The following is a 12,084-nucleotide window of genomic DNA, read 5'->3' as shown; positions in this document are numbered from 1 at the left end:
ATTTTAAACCTAAGAATTTTAAGATGCTGTGATTGTTATTTTAATATTGTATTGGTTTTAACTAATTTTAATTAATTTTATGTATTATATTTTATTTAGTGTTGTTCCCTGCCTCAATACAGAGGGAGAGGCGGGATAATAATAATAATGATAATAATAATAATAATAATAATAATAATAATAATTAATAATAGTCGTCGTCGTCATTACTGTTGACATTTGTAAATATTTGATAAAGCAGCCCAGGTAGTGACACTGGCCATGTTGAAGATATTGTGTATTATAGTGCCTGTGTGAAGAGATGAGATAATTTTTTGTTCCATCCTTTATCCTTGAGTGTGTGTGTGTGTGAGTGATATTATTTTTAATTTATCAGATGGAGATCAATACACCATATGTAGGGTGGCCTTCTGCTGTAACAGCAAAATAGATCCAGCAAATATTTTAAATGAGGTGGCTGTTTGATTGTGAAATGTATAATTTCCCCAGCCATTATTAGGCAGGGTCAGTGCTTGGTTGTAACGGCCTATGGCTAAATACAATAAAAGTGACTTGACTAGCAGTCCTGACAAAATGTCTTGATGCCAGTAAAGCCTAAAATAAAATGGAAAATATTACTGTTAAATTGACGGATCTTATCAGAACTCTGGTTTATCACAGGTAACTGGTGCTCAGGTATATGACTGGAGTCTGCAGGCATACATAAATATAGAATCTCTCTGGAAAGATAGTCCAAAAAAGAAAAAATCTGCAAAAGCAAGTGACAAGGTATGACATCTGAGAGGTTTGTGGTCCTAAAGGTATGTGTACACAAGGTGTCCAGTATTAATGTTTGCCATAAAGACAGGCTATAATAGCTTATATTCCTGTTTTCATCTTAATTAGAATTGTGTCTAGATTTCATTCCACTTAGGTCAAAGGTACAGAGAAGTCAGTATTTCTAACTTTTTTTCAAGATCTTGTATCTGCTGCTCATAGTAACAGTTTATTCTTGAATTAACCTAGTTCTCATTCTTCTTATGTTTCTTATGTTTCTCAGCTGCACTACTCAATTTTAAGACCACCATATATTAAAGTAGTGTTCCCATGTAACAAGCAAGAGAACTTATTTAGGCTTAAAAAAAATGCAGATATTTAAAGGTTGTTAACTATCCAGTCCATTGCTTCACATTAGTGTTTTTGATTCCTTTATCTGCAAACATGGGACGTACTGTGCCTTTTTGAGGGATGTTTACAATACACATGTGCTTCAAAGGCTGATATTTCAGTGTCTATCAAGAGAAAGAAAAAATGTGTTTATGCAGAGGGTGCGGGGGTTGGGGGGGGGGGGAAACCAGACATCACAGCAGCACAATAACTTCTGTGTGTACATAAATGTCCCAGCTGAGTTGACATAAGGACGCACATGTGTTCATAAGGGGAGATAACCACCACTTGTGATAAAAGTCTGTGCAACAAACAAGGATTGCCTGCCCTAAATCAGTTAATACCTGCTCTGACTGAAAATGCAACCATCAGAATTAACTTTCCTAAAAATATATATAGTCTTTTCATTTAGCAGTGTATCTTCTCCTAGATAAGAGGGATTGATGCCACCACCAGAATGTTCCAGACAGTTGGGAGTTTGTTAACTGTTCTACAGGCCTAGGGGCTGGTCTAGTTTGGCTATGTAATCTGTCTGGTTGGGGATAACTTCAGACAGTCGCCTCAATCACGGCTTAGTGATTTGGAATGAGCTTTAGGCGAGTGCACGCCTTCTCCCCTTGTGTCATCGTTGTTCTTTGTGCAAGAGGAAGAGTGAAAGCTTCCCCTTTCTCTTTAAAATAGGGGTGGGGGAGCTGTGCCCCTTCTGCTGTTTTTGGACTTCAACTCCACGCATCCCTTGGCATTGGCCATATGGGCTGGGACTGAATGGAATTGCAATCCAACATCATTTAGAGCAGCGGTTCTCAACCTTCCTAATGCCGTGACCCTTTAATACAGTTCCTCATGTTGTGGTGACCCCCAACCATAAAATTATTTTCGTTCTTCTCTACATGATCCATTGTCATGGGATGGTTTGCTAATGAAAATAATACATAACGATAGCTTTAATAATACAAAAGATGATACATGACATAGTTCAGTCAATACAGTTTCCTAAGACCATCGGAAATATGTGTTTTCCGATGGTCTTAGGCGACCCCTGTGAAAGGGTCGTTCGACCCCCAAAGGGGTCCCGACCCACAGGTTGAGAACCGCTGATTTAGAGTATCACAGGTCTCTCTCCCCCCCCCCCCCGCGTGCTTTAGAACGAACATTGTAACTCAGAACTGATTATTGTACTAACCAAACTTAGTTTAAGCCAGTTCTCCTTAAACTGGTGCTCTCAAGATATTTTTCCCCAGCCAGCATGGCCGGTGGTCAGGCATGATGGGAGTTGTAGTCCAAAACATCTGGAGGGCACCTGATTGGAGCAGGACGGTTTCAGCAAAATAGGATCAAACCCGTGGTATCAGATCTTAATTTAAACAAAACAACTTTGACTAGAACAAAACAAGTTCAAGCATAACATGGAATTGTGGTTTGTTCTATGGTGGAAGTTGTTCCCTTCTGTTCAAAAGAAAGTTGAGAGGCGAGGAAAAGCATGCAAACCCAAAGGTTCATGTTGCTCATTCCCAGTCACATAAACATGGCATATATATGTGTCCATGTAGATCTTGCCCCCCTGAAATAGTACAAAATGGAGCCCTTTGGGCCAGAAAGGTCAGGTACCCTGGTTTAACTGATAGTCTCAATAAGAATAGCATTATTAACAGATCAGATTGATTAGGCAACCTCTCAAATCTGGGATCACGTGAACTGTTCAGTACCTTAAATTAGAAAAAAATCTTAAGGAAAACATATAGGAATCAATTAATTTCCTCTAAAATACTTTTTTACAAATACAAAAAAAATGTAATGGTCTAAGTTGTCCTAACTCTGAGCAAGCCTGCCTTGCTTTTTACTCCAGGTGTCTGATACATTCAAATGTATCTCACTCGATCACTCAAGGCCTTTCTGTCCATAGGCTGGGCTTGGAAATTACAGTCAGTCTGCAATACATGGCAGTGCTTTACTGAACATCCAAAATTAGTCACAGGCTTTACACAGACCGCAAAATAATACACAGAGGGAAAAATAGGTAATGTTTTAGAATTAGTCTAAGCATGAGGATTATGGAATCGGAAACAGCAAATATTTTATAGAGGCAAATAGTTTTGTAGGAATTTCTTTGCTGGATAAGGTATCTGCCAGTGACCTTTGCTTCTGTGTAACTTCAATCTATGTCTTTTTTTAAGGGTGATATGGAGAGTGACAAAACAGTGAAGGTACAAGCAGAAAAAGCAATAAAATAGAATTCTCTAATGCTTTTAATTTAAACAGGTACAGTATCATGGCTCTTACAACAAAAACTACAATTATTTCCAATCTTTTATTCAAATTGTCCTTCTGTAAGGAATACAGGTTGCAGAGAACAAAGGAGATCCATTGTTCTTATAATATATAGTTCATTTTAAATAAGTACTGCTGAATTTTGCTCTAGGTAGCAGCAGTTGTAGAGTAGGCAAATAAATGTAATATGTATATAAAGTTAAACAAAGGAACTTGAATTTCCAAGGAGAGGGGCCATAGCTCACTTATAAAGCACTAACTTTGCTTGAAGAGAATTCCATATACAGTTCTCAGAATCTCCAGTTAATAGGATTAGGTAATGATGTGAAAGATCTCTACCTGAGACCCTGAAGAGCTGTTACCAGCCAGAGTAGGCATTACTGAGCTAGATATTCAAATGAGTGATAATTGGAGGTAAGCCACAGCATTACAAGTTTCCCCCAAGCTCACATAGTCCTCTTCTTCCATCTATTCTAACATGGCTGCAAGGAGATTGGATGCTTCCATGTCCCATTTTCACTAACCATGGTTGAGATTAACCATGGGTAAGATTAACCACAGTTTAAGGTTTGGACAACACATGCAATCGTCAATTGAAATTCCTATTTCGCTAAAAATAAATCCCTATTTCTCTTGCAAATGTGCTCATTTAACAAGTGCATTGATGTTTACCACTAAATAAAACTATATTTTTTCTTACGTTTCTTAATTTTTCTCACTCCAAATGCAAGTATTAAATACTCGAACAGAACATGGTGTAGTACCACTTTTAAAACCATTGGCTGTGTTTTATTACACTTGTTATCTCTCTTGGCCATTCCAAAGGTGAGATGGTTTGCATAATCTTTTTAACTACAGCAATAAAATACTTTGAAAAGCCTAGAACTCTGTAAAAGCTTAACTTCTTAAAGAGGAACACAAGATATAACTCATGTGTGTGGCTTATCTCTAGAGCACTATTTTGCACAACCTGCATAGGTGCACAGTTCAGTGGCAGAAATCATGCTTTGCCATGCCTGGCATTTCCAATCAAAAAGTTTTTGGACAGGACAGAGATCTTGGCGAGCTGCTGCTAATCAGAAGGCTATAGGGCAAGATGGACAAAAGATCTGATTCAATATAAGTAAGCTCTACATGTGCCCTTCTTCCTCTTAAAAGTTTTTGCTGTGGCAGGGATTGGGAAAGAGCCACAGCTACCCGTTTGGATCTCGGATAATGAGATGTCACGCTCTAGACTTATTGAAAATTCCAATTTTGTTTTTCTTGAATTTCAAATAAAGCAAGGATTGGGACTGAAAGTAATGTATTGCTAGTACTACTCTATCTATAGCAGGAGTCCCCAACTTTTTGGGTCAGTGGACACATTAGAAATGTTGATAAAGTGTTGAGGGCGTTATCACAAAAACAAAAAGTTTTTATCAAGATAGTACCTAATCATCCTGAACCATATGAACCTCCTAGCTTTAGCTCTACCACAGACAATTCAAGATGCTGACACATGAATATTTGTCCTGTTCACTAGCTCTAATAGTTTTGGACTATAGATGAAAGTATTAATAGATGCTACTGCTAATAATTTCATATTAAGGTTGCAATATCAAGCAACTTTGACTCCCGGGGTTAGTCAGATGAGGTAGGTGGGCAAAAGTATGCACAGCATGGCTAGAGTTCACTTGGATCTGTGCATTTGGTTAGTGTCTTTCAACCTGACCATGGACCTATACTGAGTCAGTGCTAAAATGTTGCCAGGCTAGTTTAAAGTATGGCCAGGTCTACCGTATCCAGCCTTAGTGGTGGTCTTTGATTGTACTCTGTTGTAAATTAGTAATAACCTAACTGAGATCCTCCTATTGTGTACAGGTGGACAGAAAGCCTCCAGAAGATCAATGCTTTACTAGAAAATCACAAACTGTGGTGACTGTGAATATCGTCCACCTGTGTCTTGGCTCAGGAACAGACTAGCCTTACAGCCTGTCTGAAAGCACCATGCCTGAATGTGGAAGGACACAGCCCTGTCTTCTGCCAGCCTTGAATTTTAGGTCAGAGTTCTAGAAGATTACTCGCTCATATTTCAGAACCTGGGCCTACATTTGCCATCCTGAGCTCTACTTACAAGGAAGTATGTTCCACTGAACTTAATAGGACTTAATTCTAATTTAATTTTTGGGGTCGGGTTCCAAACTGAATTGCAAAACTCCTCAATCTCTTGTTATTTATAGGCTTAATTAAAATGAAGATTAAAAACATTGCCTCTTTTTCCCCCCTCATCTTGTTTCTTATGTTGAAGCATTTAACTAGGATCTTTCTATTGCTATGTCAAAAGGGAATGAATTGACATTCTAAGTAAGAACTAACAAAGATTATTTGTCTGTGTTGGGGTGGGGGGAGTTTAACCGAACATATCAGCCGTAAAGTTGTGTCTAGCAGTAGGCTAGCAAACTTGACAAAAGGATCAACATATACAATAGCCTTGTCTCTTGTCTGAGCCTTCCCCTTCCCCCCTCCCTTGCAAATCAAACTCTTCTGGATGACGATGGTCAGTGGGAAGTGCATAATGGAGCATCTGTGAGCTTCCCTCTATAGATTGATGGGAACAAAACTCTTTGTTTTTTCTTTAGGGATTTTTCCTTGCCTGAATGCACAGCTCAGTCAGGGTCAGAATGCTGAACTGGTGGGAACCAAGTATAGCATAGCTAATGATTTATTCTCATTTTTGGCTTGCCAAGAATTATAAGACAAGGGAGTTCAAACATTTTGCGTAGGGTTGGACACAACAGATAAACCTTTTATTGCTTACAGTCATTTCAATTTATCTTTTCCAAAGTGAAAACAGCCTGGCAGAATGATAGAAAATTGCCAGAGTGCCTTTTCTGGTCTCAATAAAAGTTTGCAAATGAATTTCAAGCCCGTAGGCAAAATGGCACAGACACTTCTGTGCATTCTAAGGATATTTGACAATTAAAATGGGAATACTTTCGGTTCTGTGTTTTAGGGATCTTCCTATTCAAATATTGTGTAGTATCTTGTGACTATTATGCAGCACTTCCTCTGCCATTCAGGAAGAGGTTATGTAGCCAGAGCAATCCTGCATTCATGTAATTGTGTGTCTTGTTAATAAGAGCAACTGCATGCTGGCTCTGTGGATGCCTTCATAATTCATCTTTGTGTATATACACAAAGAGAGACAAACTAGACAATAGACCTAAGTCTTATCAAACTACTCAATAATGTAATGGTGCCTCTAATGCAGGCTTTTTAAAACAAAAACAGAAAAACATTAGAATACTGGGTCTTCTGTTTTCATGCATGCCACTTCACTGATAATTTGCCTCATTAGTTCAGCTGGTTTCAATTAGATAAGAACATAAGAAGGGCCCTGCTGGATCAGACCAAGGGTCCATCTAGTCCAGCACTCTGTTCACACTGTAGCCAAGCAGCTGTCAACCAGGGATCCACAAGCAGGACATGGTGTGGCAGCACCCTAACAAGCCATGTTCCTCAGGAGCTGGTGTATACAGGCTTACTGCTTCTGATCCTGGAGGTAGCACATAACCATCTGGACTAGTAGCCATTGATAGCCTTCTCCAGGAATTTATCCAACTCCCCATTTAAAGCCATCCAAATTGGTGACCATCACCACATCTTGAGGTAGTGAATTCAATAGTTTAACTATGCACTGTGTGAAGAAGTGCTTTCTTTTATCTGTCCTGAACATCACACTAATCAGCTTCATGGGATGACCCTGGGTTCTAGTATTTTGAGAGAGGGAGAAAAATATTTCCCTATCCACATTCTCAACATCATGCATAATTTTGTACACCTCTTATAAGTTCTCCCCTTAGTCTCCTTTTTTTCCAAGCTAAACAATCCCAGCTGTTATAACGTTCCCTCATACGAAAGATGCTCCAGTCCCTTGATCGTTTTAGTTGCCCTTTTCCAGCTCTACAATATCCATTTTTAGGAGTGGTGACCAAAACTGTCCACAGTATTCTAAGTGTGATTGCATTATGGATTTGTATAAACATCTCAATTCCTTTTCTAATAATGCCTAACGTGGAGTTTGCCTTCTTTGCAGCAGCTGCATTGGGTTGACATTTTCATCGAGCTGTCCACCACAACCCCAAGATTTCTTGGTCAGTAACCACCAGCTCAGATCCCATCAGGTTATACTTGAAGTTGGGTTTTTTTTGTCCCAACATGCACCACGTTGCACTTGATTACATTAAACCGCACCTGCCATTTGGTTGCCCACTCTCACAGCTTGGAGAGATACTTTTGGAGCTCCTCAAATAATTTGGTGTGATGGGAAAATTTGGCCACTTCACTGCTCACTTCTAATTCCAGATCACTTATGAACAAGCTGAAAAGAATTGGTCCCAGAACATCCTTGTGGGACCCCACTATTTAATTCCCTCCATTGGGAGAATGTACCATTTATTCCTACTCTGCTTTCTGTTCTTTAACCAGTTAGTGATCCATAAGAGGACCTCTCCCCTTATTCTGTGACTGCTAAGTTTGCTCAGGAGTCTTTGGTGAGGGGCTTGATCAAAAGCCTTTTGGAAATCCAAGTCAACAATGTCCACCAGATCCACCTGCAGGAGCCAGAGTGACCAGATACAAAAGAGGGCAGGGCTCCTTCAGCTTTAACTGATGCGATGAAGAGGGACATTCACTAGGTGCTCCATGCTTACAAATGAGACCTGCTGAAATTCCTTTTTCTATATAACTGTTAAATATACAGGAGCCCTGCCCTCCTTTTCATATGCTCACCCTAAACTATATGACAATACAGGGTCCAATTCAAGTGCTATAGTACCACCCTAAATTGCATTACAGATGCTTCTCAGGAATAATGTAACTTGAATAAGAGCAAGGACCTTGTTTACTTCACAGAGTGAATTTCTGCCATAAGCTGAACAAATATTGAAGTTTCCAGTTGAAGTTTATCCCTAAAATAGGTACATGGCCATGCTAGCGATCATATTTATATCCCCCAAATCAATGGATGTCCCATACAGTATGAAATTGCACACATAATAGATTTTGGGGTTATTAGTGATGATTAGTAGTAGTAGTAGTATCCTGCCTTTTGCCCAATACTGGGCCTCAGTGTTAATATTATTTCAGTGATGGATATAAATTGATATTTCAGAGACAGTATTTTGTTTAATAAGTCCAGTGAATCTGTTGTAGGTACATACTTAATTAAACAGATCACAAGATTTCATATTACATTTAAACAATGCATGCCCCTTGTTTTGTGGTTTTTAACTATGTCTCTTCAATTTTAATTTCTAATTTATATCTAATAGGACCTTACAGTCACCACAGAGGACATTCTGTCAATATAGAGAAAAGTTGTTTATAAGCAAAAATCATTAAAAAAATTCATTTATTTGAAAACAGTGGATATGAGGGATGGGGGAATCCATCTCAAGAAATGTTTCGCCTTGTTAGATTGTTGCAACATCAAAAACGAGAACAAAAACAACACAAAGACTTGTGGCTCTTTAGAAACTAACATATTTATGATGACGTAAGCTTGTATGGACTGGAGTTGAGCTCACATCTTTCTTGCATGTCCATGACATGTTGGATGCTTTTAAACATGAAGTTCACAATTTGATCAAAATTAATGGCTTAACTGCGCCACTATTTGCTCTTGGTAATGAGAGAGTGGTTATATTCAAAGGATATTAGTGGGGAAGAGAAGTGCATGTGGGTGCAGGGCACTGTAACAAGTTAGTTGGTTCCTCTTTTGATATATTTAGCAACCATTAAAAACAGGCACATACTGCTTTGCTTTGTGTTCTCCTTCTGCATTTGCTGCTCGGAGGACATTGGGTTGCAGGAGTCATCCTGTGAAGCCTTCAGTGATTCCAGCCCCTTTTTTAAACAATGTACAGAAATTATGAAAAGGAGGAAAGGATCTATTTTTCTTACAAAGCTAGACTTACAAGATATAAAGGTTGTGTTTCATTACTCGGAACTGGGGTTAATCATTAAACTTAAGTATGGAATACGACAAAGCCTTAACCAAACTGGGCTTCATTCCAACATTTATTATACAGGTTTTCTGATGCCTATCCATTCATGGGAGTGGTTTCATGAAGCTTATAACGAAGGAAATAGGCTGGTCGTGTGTTCACAGTCTTGGGAAATGTAAAATAGAGTGAGCCAAGCTATATTTTCTAGTGACCAAACAGCCAATTTAAGTTTCTAAAAATCACCCAGGCTACAGAATACGTAAGAGTTTCTATACTAGTCCTTGGTATTGTTCATCAAGTCTTCGTATTCTGCTTCTTCAACATTTGGTGCTTTACCAGACCTGGGTTGTGTGGCTGAGACTTTGCACTCAATAATATATTACATAATAGCAGTGTGCTGTTTTATGACGGGCCATTTTCACTAAGTGTACCTTGGGCATGTTTTGAAACTCTAGGACAAGATGGGTATCTCATTCGTTATTTCAGATGATTATCCATCACAAACAAATAGCCATATTATTTCCATCTGTTAATTTATGTAAGACTTATGCCTCTCTTTTTGTCCACATATGTATTAAGATAAAACTAGACCCATCTAAATGGAATGCTTAATCCAGAACTAATTTTGTACCAATTTAATTTCTTCTGTGATGATTATTGCCAGTTACCTACTATTCATTCATTCATTACATTTCTGTACTACCCAACAGCCAAAGCTCTCTGGGGATTTTACAACAATTAAAAATGCTATGTAACATAGATTGTAAAAGTTTAAAACTACAGTATAAAATAGAAGTAAAAACCAAAATAAAATCTAGCAAAATAGTGACAGATTTAAAACAGAGCTAAATGCCTGTGAAAATAAAAAGGTCTTCAACTGGCAGTGGAAAGAGCGCCTCTTCATGTCAGAAGAGGCGTTCCGCCAGGTATTGTGGTCCCAAGCCATGTAAGGCTTTATCGGTTAAAACCAGCTCTTTGAATTGGGCTCAGAAACATACAGGCAGGCAATGTAAGCAGGCCAGAGTCGGTCTTATATGGTCAAACCTCTTGGTCCTCGTTATTAGTCTGGCTGTAGCATGTTATACAAGCTGCAGTTTCTGAACCATCTTCAAAGGCAGCCCCACGTAGAGTGGATGGCAGTAGTTTAACTTGGCGGTTACTAGAGCAAAAACATCTGAAGCCAGGTTATTCCTGTCCAGATAGTGTTGTAGCTGGGCCACCTGAGATGCCCACAAGCTACCTGACAGGACTATCTATGCCACTAGCACTCAGGACCACTCAATCCCCCCTGGGCTGATGACATGTGTGAGGGTTTTGGCCTACTGCTGCCGCTCTTGTCTCGCCTTCATTCTTTAGGCTTCACAGCCCAACCTCAGTTTCTCATTCCGCTGCCACCGTTAACTGTTCTCTCCTCAGTCACTCCTCCACAGACCACACCAGATGTTTAAAAGTAATTAGAATTTATTAAGGTAAGTAAGTGTACATAAGCTTATTGGTTTCCTCAGTTGAAATGTGTAGGGTTACAAGGTTCTAAGTGTATTGGTTTCTATCATTTCTTTCTTACAAGGTCCCACTATATAATTCTGTCTATATACTCAACTATCTTTAGTCTCAAAATCATCCACTTATCTCATATATCACTGTTTTCCTCCCAGAATCATACACATCCCTTCATCTCTCCTTCACTCTCTCTACCCCACTTCTACCCTTCACTTCACAGAATCATAACCACACCTAGTCTTCCTGTCAGCTCAGACTATATAAAGAGCTATATTTCTCCAGCTCCTCCCACTCCCCCATCACTATCCAATCAGCACTCAGGCATCCCCCCCCCCCCCGGGCATTCTTCTTTCATATTCAACCTGTGCATAGAAATTGTAAGTACATTGAGGCCTACTTACTTCCTAGAACTTTATGCATAATATAAACCATTCACTTTGCATATATTTATTTTTCATGCCTATTAAGGCAGCTGAACATCACACCACCAACTAATTGGTAGAAGGCACTCTGTGCCACTGAGGCCACTTGAGCCTCAAGTGACAAGAGATGGTTCTAGTCCAGTCCATTATAATGCCCAGGCACTGATTCAGAGCAGCCACTGCCTTACCTGGATTTGATGAAAAGGAGAGCTAGAGCTTGATGTCATCCATATAATATCTCCTCATCCCACAACTTTGGACAACCTACCCCAGCAGATTTATATAGATGATGAACAGCGTGGGGGATAGAATAGAGCGCTGTGGACCCCCACACATAGTTGCCAAGGCACAGAGCAATAATCCCCCAGCACCACCTTCTGGAATTGGCCATCTAAATACAGCTGGAACTACTGCAGCACAATGCCTCCCTCCTAGCCCAGACAACTTATCAAGGATACTAAATCGGAAGGTATCAAAAGCCACTAAGATGTCCAAGAGAATCCAAAGGGTTGCACTCCCACTGTCCCTCTACTGGCAAAGGTCATCCTACGGGGTGACCAAGGCAGTTTCTGTTCTGAAACTGGGCCTGTACTTTCACTTAAATCAGGGATGGGGAATTTGTGGCCAGATAATGTTGGGCTACAACTCCCATTTCCCTCACTATTGGCTATTCTGACTAACGCTCATGGGAGTTGCAGCGAGAGGTCCACACATTTCAACCACTGACTTAGATACTTAACAAATTTACTCTGATGCATTGC

At 39.5% G+C, this 12,084-nt stretch overlaps 1 protein-coding gene across 1 annotated transcript in view; it reads left to right on the top strand.

Moving 5' to 3' along the window:
* APOO (apolipoprotein O) overlaps positions 1 to 5,681 on the top strand; it is a 36,597-nt gene extending 30,916 nt beyond the window's left edge. The window contains exons 7-9 of the mRNA XM_063126480.1: positions 661 to 768; positions 3,321 to 3,405; positions 5,275 to 5,681. Coding sequence (XP_062982550.1) covers positions 661 to 768; positions 3,321 to 3,377 — 165 coding nt within the window. The 3' untranslated portion in view covers positions 3,378 to 3,405; positions 5,275 to 5,681. The remainder of the gene's footprint in view (positions 1 to 660; positions 769 to 3,320; positions 3,406 to 5,274) is intronic.
* The last annotated feature ends 6,403 nt before the right edge of the window (positions 5,682 to 12,084 follow it).

This window comes from Elgaria multicarinata, chromosome 5 (genome assembly GCF_023053635.1).
Source record: "Elgaria multicarinata webbii isolate HBS135686 ecotype San Diego chromosome 5, rElgMul1.1.pri, whole genome shotgun sequence".
NCBI lineage: Eukaryota > Metazoa > Chordata > Lepidosauria > Squamata > Anguidae > Elgaria > Elgaria multicarinata.
The sequence above is the reverse complement of the archived record's forward strand: the minus strand, read 5'-3'. Positions and strand labels throughout refer to the sequence as shown.